This window comes from Myotis daubentonii, chromosome 3 (assembly GCF_963259705.1).
Source record: "Myotis daubentonii chromosome 3, mMyoDau2.1, whole genome shotgun sequence".
In the NCBI taxonomy this organism is placed as follows: domain Eukaryota; kingdom Metazoa; phylum Chordata; class Mammalia; order Chiroptera; family Vespertilionidae; genus Myotis; species Myotis daubentonii.
In genome coordinates, this window is record NC_081842.1 from 204,915,745 (window position 1) to 204,930,781 (window position 15,037).

General features: G+C 37.9%; 1 protein-coding gene across 28 annotated transcripts in view; it reads right to left on the reverse strand.

Annotated features, from left to right (window-relative positions):
• SRRM1 (serine and arginine repetitive matrix 1) overlaps positions 1-15,037 on the reverse strand; it is a 36,357-nt gene that overhangs the window by 14,395 nt on the left and 6,925 nt on the right. For 7 of the 28 annotated variants that reach the window (XM_059690775.1, XM_059690770.1, XM_059690782.1 and 4 more), the window contains 7 exons: positions 13,548-13,751; positions 10,857-11,051; positions 10,008-10,127; positions 7,242-7,516; positions 2,117-2,197; positions 862-948; positions 5-149 (listed from right to left, as the gene is read on the reverse strand). In XM_059690775.1, coding sequence (XP_059546758.1) covers positions 5-149; positions 862-948; positions 2,117-2,197; positions 7,242-7,516; positions 10,008-10,127; positions 10,857-11,051; positions 13,548-13,751 — 1,107 coding nt within the window. The remainder of the gene's footprint in view (positions 1-4; positions 150-861; positions 949-2,116; positions 2,198-7,241; positions 7,517-10,007; positions 10,128-10,856; positions 11,052-13,547; positions 13,752-15,037) is intronic. The other 21 variants (XM_059690778.1, XM_059690773.1, XM_059690786.1 and 18 more) reach the window with 9 other exon arrangements.

Here is a 15,037-nt window from a genome sequence, read left to right on the forward strand (position 1 = left end):
TTACCGAGGGGAAGTCTCTTTCTGGCGTTTTCGAGGTGATGGAGAAGCACTCCGGGAAGGGGAATGTCTCCGCCGCCTGCCTACCTCACCATTCTTCACATGGGACCTCTTGGGTCGTTCTTCTTCTGAGGAAGATGAGGAGCCAGAATCTATAATTACACAATAAACAAAATATTACAGCAAATCTGTGCTTAAAAGTCTGTCCACATTTTCTGAATCTAAGTGGATGGAGTGTCTAAAGCAGTGATGGCGAACCTATGACACGCATGTCAGAGGTGACACGCGAACTCATTTTTTTGGTTGATTTTTCTTTGTTAAATGGCATTTAAATATATAAAATAAGTATCAAAAATGTCTTTGTTTTACTATGGTTGCAAATATCAAAAAATTTCTATATGTGACACGGCACCAGACTTAAGTTAGGGTTTTTCAAAATGCTGACACGCTGAGCTCAAAAGGTTTGCCATCACTGGTCTAAAGATTAATTACTTTGCCCTAGCTGGTTTGGCTCAATGGATAGAGCATTGGTTCTGCTCAAGGGCATATGCCCGGATTGCAGGCTCGATCCCTACGAATCAATGATTTTCTCTCATCATTGATGCTTCTATCTCTTTCTCCCTTCCTCTCTGAAATCAATAACAACATATAAATAAATTCTGTTTTTTTAAAAAAGGATCAATTATTTCTATGTAGGTACAAACATATTTCTCCTACATATACTCGCTATACTGAGGGACATGCATTATCTTTATATATATATATATAATTCTTTATTGTTGAAAGTATTACATGGGACATGCATATCTTAAGTATTTTTTAATTAGGACATGCAGGTAGAAAAAACTTAATCAGTATCCGTACCAGATGATGACTGCTGGTTCTGTCGTCTGTATTGGCGTCTCTGCTGCACAGAATCTGCTGCAGCCATTTTGCCACCTTTATCTTCTTCTGAAAGATGGATGCATTTAGAAAGTGTTTCTTTAGTTATGCATACAGAAAATGAAACATATTCGAATAGGAAAAAGGTCTCTTAAACCTTTATCTGATTGGGTCAAACAATACAACTATCTCTCTCTCCTCTCTCTCTCTCTCTCTCTCTCTCTCTCTCTCTCTCTCTCTCTCTCTCACACACACACACACACACTTTTTTTTTTTTTTTTACAAAGAAGGAAAAGCTCAAAACGCCAACTTAAATGCTGATTTAAACCATCACCACCAAATGAAATAAACTTCTTTAGTCCTGGCCAACGTGGCTCAGTTGGATGGGCATCATAACATGCACTGAAAGTTTGCGGGTTCGATTCCTGGTCAGGGCACATACCCAGTAGGAGGTGTGAAGGAGGCAGCTGATTGATGTTTTGCTCTCACATCAATGTCTCTCTCTCTCTCTCTCTCTCTCTCTCTCTCTCTCTCTCTCCCTCTCTAAAAATAAATTTAGCTCTGGCCGGATTGGCTCAGTGGGTAGAGTGTCGGCCTGGAGACTGAAGAGTCCCGGGTTCGATTCCGGTCAAGGGCATGTACCTTGGTTGCAGGCACATTCCCAGTAGGGGGTGTGCAGGAGGCAGCTGATCGATGCTTCTATTTCATCGATGTTTCTAACTCTCTATCCCTCTCCCTTCCTCTCTGTAAAAAATCAATATATTTTAAATAAATAAATTTTAAAAAACCTAAAGGATGATACTGCTATCCACATTGCAGATGTGAAAGAAATGAGGCTAAGATAAATTAAGTAATTAAACAAACAAAAAGCAGTTAAAGAGTGGAGCCTGGGATTCAAACTAGGTTTGTGTTACTTCAGAGTCCTAGCTCTTTTTTTTTTTTTAAATATATTTTATTGATTTTTTACAGAGAGGAAAGGAGAGGGATAGAGAGTTAGAAACATCGATCAGCTGCCTCCTGCACACTCCCCACTGGGGATGTGCACATGCCCCTGACCGGAATCGAACCCGGGACCCCTGAGTCCACAGGCTGACGCTCCATCCACTGAGCCAAACCGGTCAGGGCAAGAGTCCTAGCTCTTAACTAATATCCTGTAATTAATCTTTAACCAGAAGGGATTAATCAAATGTGCTACAAACAGAATTCATCTTAAAACAAACATACACACAAAACTTACCTGATTCAGATAACTCTACTTTTCTAGGCTTGGGTGCTGGTGAAGGGGACTCTCTTTTCTCAGTACCTTTATGTTTTGTCACTAGAAAGAGTACAGAAAAAAACCACTTATAAAAAGAAAACAAAACAAAGCTTCACAGGACATGTTAACAATACAAAAATGGGGTGACTATTCTCATAAAGGATTTACAGAAAATTACAAAATTTCTGTAAGGACTTTGTCATTACCTGGGCAGTACCTGAAGTAGAAGCAAGAATTTTTAATACTGAATCAAAAGACCTAATAATGATTTAGAATCTTGAGATTCACCCAAAAGAAACAATAGTTTAGAGAAATTGGGAGCTGTTTCTGAGTAGCTTTATGCTATGTGTAACATCAACTCAGTAAACCTCTGTGTGCTACCCCACAACTTAAAACATTCTAAGGAGACCTCATCAACACGAAAGCTTTCAAACACCCACTATGAGTAGGTTCAGTAAGTAGGTAATTAAAAAATTGTATCTGCTGAAATTTTCAGAAAAAGATATTTGGTCTGAAGAGGAGGAATAAACTAGCCACCCAAGAGGCTGTAGGTTCTTTATGTACATAGAGTATATATAACCATCACAATAGCATGAGGGATTTTAAACTACCTATAAAAAAAAAAGTAGACCTTCACAATAGTGAAAATAATTAAACATGAAGGTTGCAAGGTTCTTTCTAAAGCTCAAAGGGAGGTTAAAAAAAAAAGCAGCTGCAGCTCTGAAATATAACCATAGTAGTAAGAGAGCGGTGGGTACCTTATGAATTATCCAGCTTACCTTTTTCCAATTGCAAGGAAAATTATTATAGCAACTAGCTTCTGTACGTTTGCTCTGTTAAGTACTGTTGCTAATATCACAGTCCCCCTCCTTTTTACAAGAGGAGAGGTGTGACATTTAAATACAATTAACCTTGAAGTCATAAGGATAATTTAAGTGAACTAGGATCTGACCCTAACACTCTATTTCTGGATACAGGCTTTAATTTTCAACAACTATTACTTCTGTCTATAATAGCCATCCATTGCTTCAACTTAAAAAGTATAGAGAGATATAACTATTAATCTTATAGATTAACCTGAACATCATTTGACATTACTGTAAGAACTAAACTTGAAGACAATATGATCACCCCTCAGGACTTTTACAACTGTTTTTTTTTTTTTAAATTTAAAGCAATTACCATGAGATGTTTGACCTAGGATACAGATACATTTCATTTAACAAACACACATATTCAGAATTCTATCAAGACTTATTCAAAGGGCAGTAACTTAGAACTAGTGATCGAAATCAACAATTAAGTTCTGGCCGGTTGGCTCAGTGGATAGAGCATCAGCCTGCAGACTGAAGGGTCCCAGGTTCAATTCCAATCAAGGGCACATGCCTGGGTTGCAGGCTCTATCCCCAGTAGGGAGTGTGCAGGAGGCAGCCGATCTATGATTCTCTCTCATCATTGATGTTTCTTTCTATTTCTCCCTCTCTCTTCCTCTCAGAAATCAATAAAAATATATTTAAAATAATAATTATTAATAAATACATAAAAAGGCAATAAAATCTCTGCTAAAGTATTCAAACTAAAGACTTCACCACTATACTTTTAAAACCACCAGCACTTTAGCCTTGGCCAAGTAGTTGACTAGAGGGTCATCCCAATATTCCAAGGTTGCAGGTTCAATCTTCTGTCAGGGCACATACAAGATCAACCAATGAACATATAAAGAAGTAGAACAATAAATCAATGTTTCTCTCTCCCCCCCCTTCCTATCTTTCTCTAAAATCAATAAATAAAAGTTAAAAAAAAGAAATAAAACAACCAACGTTTTATTAATGATTCTACCTAATAAGCTTTTTGGACTGGGTAAAGAATGATTAACACCTAATTAGTTATCATGAAATATGATAGCACTATAAGTGCATTTAAAACTTGTATTTTAACACATTGTATGCGGGAAACGTGTTTACACGTTTTGCGTATTTATACGTTCTACCAGTGTAGTAGAGCGCGGGACACGTATTAATATGTTTTTTACAGACTAGCGGTAGAATGCGATAACTAAAGTTATCATAATTTTACTGAACGTTGCCACTTGCGCAAAAAATTAGCAAAAATGGCCCGCGCCACCTGTTAGCGTGCGATAAAAACTACGCGCATGCCGGTCAAGGGCATGTACCTGGGATGCGGGCATATCCCCAGTAGGAGATGTGCAGGAGGCAGCTGATCGATGTTTCTCTCTCATCGATGTTTCTAACTATCTCTCTCCCTTCCTCTCTGTAAAAAATCAATAAAATATTTAAAAAAAAAAAAAAACTGCCCGCAAACAATGTGTTAATAAATTCAAATAAATAAAATAGAAAGGCTTAAAAATGTTTAGGGATATGAGGCTTTCCCCCCCTGTTTAGTATTGCCCATTTCTAAAAAATGTAAAAAATGTTGTTGTTTTTTTGAGAGGGAGAGGGGGAGGGGGAGAAAAAGTGGGTGAGAGAGAGAGGAAGAGTGAGTGTGAGAGGTATCGGTTGCTCGGTTGCTTCCAGTATACACCCTGACTAGAAATTGAACCAGCAACCTTGTGGTGCATGGGATGTCACTCTACCAACTGAGTCACACTGGCCAGGGCTTCCCCATTTTTAAGTGTCAGTTTATCTTCAATGCTTGTAAAAGATTTTACAGACAACCCATTATCTACAAACCCACATGTTTAAGTTACCACCTTGGAAAACTGGGTTCCAAAATGTGGGTGTCAGAATGTATTTCCCCTAGGAAACATTAAAAGCGTGGTTGTATTTGAAAGATGGCTGGCAACTCCCTACTTAGTAAATAATACAAATTTAACCATACATTATTTACATTTTTTTCCTGTAAAAATATGCATTTGGAGTTTTTCCTAACTCAATCTAAATGGCTTAGCTAAAGTAGCCCTTAATTACTGTTAATATATAGTCACCATTAGACAAGTATACATTATATACTCCTACTCTGGTTCAATGACTGACTGAATCAGAATACTGCTAATATTATAATGTTAACGTCCCATTGAGGTTTGCCCAGATGAGATTTTATCCATCCAAATGTTTTTATTTTTTGTATTCAAGGGGCAAATATCATTCTAGTATGAAGTCAGAAATCTTCTAAGTCAATTGAAAAACCAGTATTTGGAATTTATTTCAGCAGTCCCTGTGAATTCACCACATGGGAATGGGAGGAGGCAGGAGAGGGTAATGGGGGGAATAAATGGTGATGGAAAGAGACATGATTTGGGGCAGTGACCACACAATATAATACATAGATAGTGTCTTATAAATTGTACACCTTAAACCTATATAATTGTATTACTCAATGTAACCCCAATAAGTTTAATAATAATAATAAAAACTTCCATCACCACAGGTATAGATCCTCTGGTAAACATAATTAACTATCCCACTGATTTCAAAGCACTTCTTTATGTACTAAGATACCACTTTAACTATGACATGCCATTGATTACATTATATTCCAAATAATTTACCTCTTAAATCCCCCAAAATACTTTTCCTGCCTCTCTCCCACTCCATTTACCCATCATCAATAACAGAACCTTTATTGAAAGCCCTGATTGGTGACCACTATATGAATTACAAAAGTAAAGCCTATTACATTTCGATGTCATTGCTCTTATTAGCCATGAAAACTGCAAAAAAAGGAATTTCTGAAATCATGGTACCAGGTGTACAGAAGCCGAAGAATTTCACCCTGCCCTCCATTCCCCTCCTCCAGAAATCAAAACAGGCATTTTGGAGTAGGAGAGTTTGACCAAGTATACATTTTTTAACTGGAAATGAGAACCCAAATTCCAGTCCAGGCTGGCTGACCCTCACCAAATCACTTAACCTGAGAACCTATTTCTTGATGACAATCTCTAAAATTATTTCTAGCTCTGAAATTTCATCACAGATGACTAGGATCATGTTACCATAAAGTTATTCCCAAGTAGTAAGAACCAGTATTCAGCTTCAGTGGTCACAAGGCAGTCTCTGACCACAATGATCACAGTACGTCTCTTTGGCTAGGTCCCAGAATCCATAGGAATAGAACTAGTCCTTTGTCTCCACCATGACTTATTTCTTGCTTATGTACATATTCACTGTGACTTGTTTCTGAAAAGCAGCAGCTTGCGCCCCGCAGTAATATATCAAAACACAAGCAGTTCATACCTATGAAGATTTTTCAAAGGTAACTACTAATTCTTAATAACCTATTTTAACAGGGATGCAGTCCTTCTGTTCAGGTACACTTATTACCCTTTGGCTATATGATGCAAACAGAAAAATCATAACTTGACGTGTTTTTGCAAAGTGACACGTTGCTCCTTAAAATCCAAATGACTATAGCCTCTTTTTAGATTCCCCCCCCTCCACCACTACTCACCTTTCAGGTGTCTTTCTTATTCTGGCCCTAAGCACCAAGGCCCGATTCCATTCAAATAGATCCTAGTGTATTTAATACTAAAGGAACAAACCCCAATAGACCACATCCTTCACTCAAGACTAACACAGTCAATATTCTACTTGCCTGGCAGGATCACAGATCATAAATTCCTCAGAAATCAATCTACAGAATAAAGCAAGAACAAAACGCAAGAACCCTGTCTAGAGCCTAAATTTAAAAAACAAATCAGCTTTTAGGACACCATGTCCTTCCTTAGAGAGCACAATGTGGCCAAGAAAATAATTAAAAAGAATATGAAGTCCTCAAACAAAAAAATCTTCAGGGGTTGGGGAGTTAATTAATCTCATAGTAATACAATGATCCCTTATCATGATGACAAAACTTTGATGTTACTCAAAATCAAACAGCACCGACTAATAAATTATTTCTCTACCTACTCAATGCCAGAGGGCACTGCTAAAAACAAAACACATGTAAAGTCTACTACAACAAATCTCAAGAACTTAAAAGCAGGAAAGAAAAGGTGAACGAACCTCTGAGCAATTTACAAACACCACATACAAATACTACCCAGAAACTTCATACTTTGAAAGGAGAAAGGGGTGACCAACAACTGAAAAGCACTTTATAAGTAAATGAAGAAAGGATATATTGTGTTTATTTGTTTGATTTTTACCTTTACCTGAAGTTCTCCCAGGAGAGACAGAAACACGACTTTTTCTTGTCCGGTTTGACTGCTGGGGTGTCGGGGAATGACGAGTTTTTGGCGGAGGAGTTGCCGGAGGTGATGGCCTATGCCTTCGCCTTGGAGGACTTGCTGAGGGAGACAACCTACGCATTTTTCGAGGGGGGCTGGCTGTCCTCTTAGGAGGCTTCTTTGGCGGTGACCGGGAACGAGACGAAGAAGAGGATGAACTACTTCCAGACAAGGATGCTGATGAACGCCTTCTTCTGTGGAATAAAGTATTCATACTCAGTAACTGCACATTTACAAAGGTTATGTACAGTTTATATAAAAATACAGCTATTTTTATCCAACTTTTGAGTTTATGTAGCTAAGCAGATAATGAGTTTTAAAAATAGGAAACAAAACCATAACCTACCACAGGTAACAGCTAAAGACTAACTATGAAGAAAGAAATTATTCTGATAAATGTATGTTTGAGTTGTCTTTCCAGTTATAAAATATGTTGAGTGCTAATAACATAACTAACCAGTCTCATTCTTCCTTAGGAATGATATCAGTGCTTTGGAGTTTGCATACAATGTTTGGGTGGCAAAGTATTTTCCATTTAGTAACAATGTCAAGCAACCTTTAGATGCATTTTTAAAGAGATGCGAAAGATAAGGAATTCATTTAGCTACATAAACTTAGAAGCAGGGGTCTCTCGAATTCTGCGGCAAAATTTGTGTTAAGTTCTGTTGCAATTATGTGTACCTGCAGAATTCACCTTTGGCAGAAGAATTCCTGAGAACCTGAAAAAAAGAAACCCTACCTTAAGTGTGAGATAAAAACTACCTGAAAGGGAATCTTACACAATCTGCAAAATATTTTGATTGCTAAACGGCTCAATTAATAAAACATGCTGTTTGCAAAACTCCAGTATAAAAATTAGCTGTTTCCACTAATCCTGTACTAGAAATAGAAAGCACCAGTATTACTTGTCTCCTGAGAAATCAATTTTAGAAGTGTGATGCTTAAACTGCCTGACCATTTATATCAGTCTCATTTATCAACAGTAACATTAATCCTATAATTTTTAGTGGTTATAAAAATGGTTCAATTTACCTTGACAACTCCTCCCCACAGAAAAATATTATCTTTTTAAAGACTATGGGATTCTAAAAACCCTCAGTTTGCAGAAACAGCAAAAATTATGGAGCTTACTGTTTCCTCTATTTCCAAATTGATTCGGTCCCCTGAAAACAACCTTAAAAGATTCAAACGCAAAAAATTCGGTCCCGAGTATAATCTGAAGCATAACCATCAGAGTTCCTTCTAAAAACACATGAATGCACTGATAGCCAAGAAGGCACAGAACTTTACTATCAGTGCACCAGGCCTCTATTTTGGACAATACAGCAACAATCTTTTTTTAAAAAAATATATTTTATTGATTTTTTACAGAAAGGAAGGGAGAGGGAGCGTTAGAAACAGAGAAACAATGATCAGCTGCCTCCTGCACACCCCCTACTGGGGATGTGCCCACAACAAGGTACATGCCCTTGACCGGAATCGAACCTGGGACCCTTTAGATCACAGGCGGACGCTCTATCTACTGAGCTAAACCGGTTAGGGCAGCAACAATCTTTTTGTTAAAAGTGATAGGTCAAACATTTTACTTTGTGCCAACTTTTAAGATTTAAAAAAATAGAACATTGTGTATTAACAGGGTTTCTTTAATGTCCAGTCTCTTAAAAAAAAAACCAGACACCAAACTGCTAAAAGGTTATATCTATGGAATGGGATTATGGGTAAAGAGAGAGAGAGAGAGAGAAACATAGATTTGTTGTTCCACTTATTAATGCATGCTGTTTGATTACTGTATGTGTCCTAACTGAGGATCAAACCCACAACCCCGGCGCATCATGACGAGGCTCTAACCAACTGAGCCACTGGCCAGGGCTGGGTAATTTTTATTTTTATTTCTGTTTGAATTGTTTATACTAAGTACTCAGTTCTATAAGGACAAAAAACAAACAAACAAACAAACAAAAAAACATTTAAAAAATATAAAAGTATATGCCTGGCTGGAGTGGCTCAGTTAGTTAAGTGGGCTCAATTCCCACTGAGAGCACATGCAAAAAAAGAACTGATCGATGCTTCTCTCTCACGTTGCTGCCTCTCTCTTTCTCCTGGAATCTTTATAAGGATGTCCTCGGGTGAGGATTTAAAAATAAATAAATAAATAAACAAACAAATAAATAAACAAATGTATAATTAATGCAAATAGATTATTTTAATACTGGTAAAAGCAGCTTACTGGCTCTGTTGTCATCTACTGTTCAGAAGCCAGTGGTAACTAAAATCCAAAAAGAGAGGTTAGGTGACTAATTTCCTTACTTGATAAAATTTCTTGGTGGGGTCTGAAAGGATACCTTAACAAGAGGTATCAGTAAGATGGTAGGGGGCAGGGTAGGCTAGAAGGGGTCAATGGGGGAAAAGGGGCGCATATGTAATACCTTCAAAATAAAAAATTCAACAATTTAAAAAAAGATGATAAATTTCTTCTTTTTTATTTTCCAACAATAGACTAGCATTATTTTTCATTGCAAATAACAGCACACCTCAAATGAGATAGGCTCTTTGGAAGACATTACCTATCACACATGAGTTCTTTCTTCCAAGGGGACACTAATATAAAGATTAGCCTAAAATAAACATATGGTCCACTTCCATTCACCTAACAATTTCAAATTAAAAAAAGAAAAGAAAGCTCACCGTCTCACTGGAGATCTACTCCTCCTATGCCTTGGTGGAGGAGGCATTCGTCTTGGTGGAGTTCTTCTTCGAGGAGATGGCCGCCTTCTTGGGCTTGGCCGCCTTCTAGGTGAGTATGATCTGCCATAACAAAAAAATTAGGGCCTCAATAAATCAGGAACACAAACTAAATTGTTTTGACATAGTTTCTCAATAGCTATATTTTCAAAAACATTTCACAGGATATAATTCCATTTATGTAGAGATTTTTATGGTGTAAACGGTCCTCAAATTCTCTCTGTAAACCCAAAGAGTAACATTTTACTAAATGTTTTCTATTGCTTTGAAACTAGTTACCTAGCCTGGCTGGCAGGGCTCAGTGGTTGAGTGTCGACCTATGAACCAGAAGGTCATGGTTTGATCCCTGGTCAGGGCTTGATCCCCAGTGTGGGGCTTGCAGGAGGCAGCCAATCAATAATTCTCTCTCATCACTTAATGTTTCTTTTCTTTTTTTAATTTTTTAAAAAATTAATTACAGAGAGGAAGGGAGAGGGATAGATAGAAACATCAATGATAAGTGAATCATCGATCGGCTGCCTCCTACACACCCCACACTGGGGATCGAGCCCGCAACCCGGGCATGTGCCCTTGACCGGAATCGAACCTGGGACCCTTCAGTCTGCAGGCCGACGCTCTATCCACTGAGCCAAACCAGCTAGGGCATCACTGATGTTTCTATCTCCCTCTCCCTTGCTCTCTGAAATCAGTAAAAGTAAGAAAGGAAGGAAGGAAGAAATAGTTACCTAACCCTATCTAGGAGAATAGCACATAAAACCTAAGCTCTGTGCAGATCCTAAAGCCACAAATCACCTTGATCTGGATCTATGGCGCCGTCTAGGTCGAGTATGAGAAGGAGAGCGAGAACGTGTCCGGGATCTTGATTTGGAACGTGACCGAGATCTTGGTCGGGTCTTCTCCTTTTCCTTTTCTTTTTTGGAATTTTTCTCTGGAGTAGGCTCTTTAGGCTCTGGGACAGGTTCAGGCTTGGGAACTTTCAGGATATCACTATGGAAAAAAAAACCCCACAGATTTATTTCCCCCCTCTTCTACTCAGACTAAGTCATATTTTATTTTATATTTTTATTGATTTCAGAGAGAAAGGGAGAGGGGGAAAGAGAGATAGAAACATCAATGATGAGGATTATTGATCAGCTGCCTCCTATATGCTCCACACTTGGGATCGAGCCCACAACCTGGGCATGTGCCCTGACCAGGAATTGAACCATGACCTCCTAGTTCATAGGCTGATGCCCAACCACAGAGCTACGTCAGCCAGGCTTAAGTCATATTTTAAATGGAAGTTATTTATCTTTGTAAAAAGTTTTTAGCCCTAATACTTGACAATGGAGGCAAGAGCATACAATGGAGTCAAGACAGTCTCTTCAATAAATAGTGCTGGTCAGATACATGCAAAAACAATAAATAAATAAATTGGTCAGATACATGCAAAAACAATGAAACTAGATCACCAACTTACACCATACACAAAAACAAACTCAAAATGGCTAAAGGACTTAAATGTAAGACGGGAAAGCATAAAAATCTTAGAGGATTCCATAGGCAGCAAAATATCAGACATATGTTGTAGCAGTACCTTTACTGATACAGCTCCTAGGGCAATGGAGACTAAGGAGAAAATAAACAAATGGACTACATCAAAATAAAAAGCTTCTGCGCAGAAACCATCAACAGGAAAGCCCACTGCATGGGAGAACATATTTGCCAATGATATTTCAAATAAGGGTCTAATCTCCAAAATTGACAGAGAACTCATACAACTTAACAAAAGAAAGATAAACGATCCAAACAAAAATGGGCAAAGGACCTAAGTAGACACTTTTCGAAAGAGGACATACAGAAGGCCAAGAGACATATGAAAACATGTCAAAGTCACTAATCATCCAAGAGATGCAAATCAAAACAACAATGAGGTACCATCTCACACCTGTCAGACTGGCTATCATCAACAAATCAACCAACAGCAAATGCTGGCGAGGATGAGGAGAAAAAGGAACCCTCGTGCACTGCTGGTGGGAATGCAGGCTGGTGTAGCCACTGTGGAAGACAGTATGGAGTTCCCTCAAAAAGTTAAAAATGGAACTCCCATTTGACCCAGTAATCCCACTTCTAGGAATATATCCCAAGAAACCTGAAACACCAATCAAAAAGGATATATGCACCCCTATGTTCATAGTAGCACAATTTACCATAGCTAAGATTTGGAAACAGCCTAAGTGCCCATCTGCAGATGAGTGGATTAGAAAAACTGTGGTATGTTTATCTACACAATGGAATACTACACTGCTATAAAAAAAGAAGGAACTTTTACCATTTGCAACAGCATGGATGGACCTGGAGAGCATTATGCTAAGCGAAATAAGCCAGCTGGAGAAAGTATCAAATGATCTCACTCATATGTGGAATATAATGAACAACATAAACTGAGGAACAAAAATAGATCCAGAGACAAATGTGTGTGTGTGTGTGTGTGTGAGAGAGAGAGAGAGAGAGAGAGAGAGAGAGAGAGAGAGAGAGATATCAACCAAAGGACTTGTATGCATGCATATTAGCATAACCACTGGACACAGACACTGGGGTGGTGGGGGCATGCCCTTGGGGATGGGAGTGGGAGGGGTGGGGTGGGGGGTAGGGGGTCAATTGGGGAAAAAGGAAACATATGTAAAACTTTAAACAATAAAAAAGTTTTCAGCCCTACTCAGTTGGTTGGGCATCATCCTGTACACCGAAAGGCTGCTGGGTTTGATTGTCATTCAGGACACACGTCCAAGTTGCAGGGTCAATCCCTCATAAGGGACATGCAGGAGGCAGCAGATTGATGTTTCTCTCTCTCCCCCTTCCTGTCTAAAAAATAAATAAAAAAAATTTTAAGAAATTTTCAAAATCTGTGAAGACTTCTCCCGAGCTCCAAAAGATCAGTGAAATCTAGTGAGAGCAACTAATAATTCTAATTGCATACATTTTCTTAAAGTGCAAGGTTGCCCACAATATTAAGAAGGAAAAAAAAGCAAGTTACATATTAAAAAATATAAAATATTTTTTAAAAATACAACCAAAAGAAAGCAGTGGTCACCTGCCAGGCATTTTACTTATATTCTCTTACACAATTTTGACTTTTTGTACAAGCTGAATAATTGAAAAGTTTTTTTTTTTTTAAATATATTTTATTGATTTTTTACAGAGAGGAAGGGAGAGGGATAGAGAGTTAGAAACATCGATGAGAGAGAAACATCGACCAGCTGCCTCTTGCACACCCCACACTGGGGATGTGCCCACAACCAAGGTACATGCCCTTGACTGGAATCGAACCCGGGACCTTCCAGTCCTCAGGCCAACGCTCTATCCACTGCGCCAAACCAGTCAGGGCGAAAAGTTTTTTTAAATAAATCAAGTAGTTTTGTTTTAAACTTAGGTATTGTGTTTGGGTTCACTTAATAACAACCTAAAAGTGTGATATTTATAAACGAATTTTTATGTACTTGCCTAGTAGAAGTGGCCTCTTGTACTGAAGGTTCTTTTACTTTTGCTGATGGTTCTGGGAGCTCAGGAGTTTTTTCCTTCTTTTCTGGAGCAGGGGAAGGACTCCGGCTCTTGGTTCTGTGACGGGGAGATCGAGAATGACTGCGCTTTCTCTCTCTCCTGACAGGGGAAGATCGTCTTCTAGGGGAAGGAGATCTGGATTTGCGTCTAGGATGAAAGCAATTTTTTCAGATTTTTGAATAATGTGGACTGGGGGAGAGGGTCAAAGGCAGAAGTGAAGATTAATCTTTTTAATTAAATCATTACTGTTTATATCTGAGAAGTTCCCTATGGAAATAAGATATCCTATCACATTTACTTAATAGGGAAAGGGCCAAGAAAAAACCAGGAAGGCAAGCAAAACAGTAACATTCTCTGGAATACTGGTTGTAACAGAGAAAAGCATTGATCTGTGACTCTAGATATTGGTTCTTAATTTGTTCCAGAGATCCTCAAGAAGACCAGAGACCAAGTTTTCAGAAGGAAATGATGCTTAAAAGTACAGCTGACTCTTGAACAACGAACGAGGGTATTAGGGGCACCAACCTCTAACTTTTGACTCCCTAAAAACCACTAATAGCCTACTGTTGACCAGAGCATTACCAGTAACAGTCAATTAACACATATTTTGTATAGTATATGTATTGTATACTCTACGCTTATCATAAAGCTATAGAAAAAATATTAAGAAAATCATAAGGGAACATAAAAATATCATACTGATATTGTACAGAGAAAATGACCAATGCAGTTAAAGCAATATGTTCTTTACAAGAGAAATATATTAACCTTGTATAAGAGAGCCTTTCTGAAAGAGAAGCCCCCCTTTCTTTTCAAGTTTCCTTTAACTTGAAGAGTAGACCTGGTTCATCAATAAGTAGTTACCTCTATGATTTGTGCTTAACTCTAGAAAGCAGGTTTTCATATCAAATATATAAATGAAAGGGACAAAGAAATTACCTCCTCCCTAAAAATGAAAAGCCTAATGGAATTTTCACCTTTTACCACAAATATAGAAGCTGAATACTGGACTTAAAAATGGGAACCTAACCATAGTCTCATTGAAGAAAGAAGAAAACAAATAAGCAATCTGTTTTGGGTTTAGTAAAACCATCTAAGAAAAGCAACATAAGGAATTTAAAAAGTATATAAACACCTAATGGACCCAGATTTTTATAAAGAAACAAATATAAAGAGAAAAGATTGGACAACATTAAAATAACTCAAATTAATTAAATGCTAATTTAAACTAAAGCAATATGGGAAACAAGTCTAGATTTTGACTCAAAAATTAAGAGTTAAATAATTCACCAAGATTTGAGATACGTATAGTCAAATCATCTATCTCAAACAACAGATGAAATATTTTAGTCCAGAGGCAAGCAGTTCACCAAGAAAATTGTATGATGGGAGAAATTCTGGGAATAGTGCAGTTAGCTTCCTTAGTAACATGT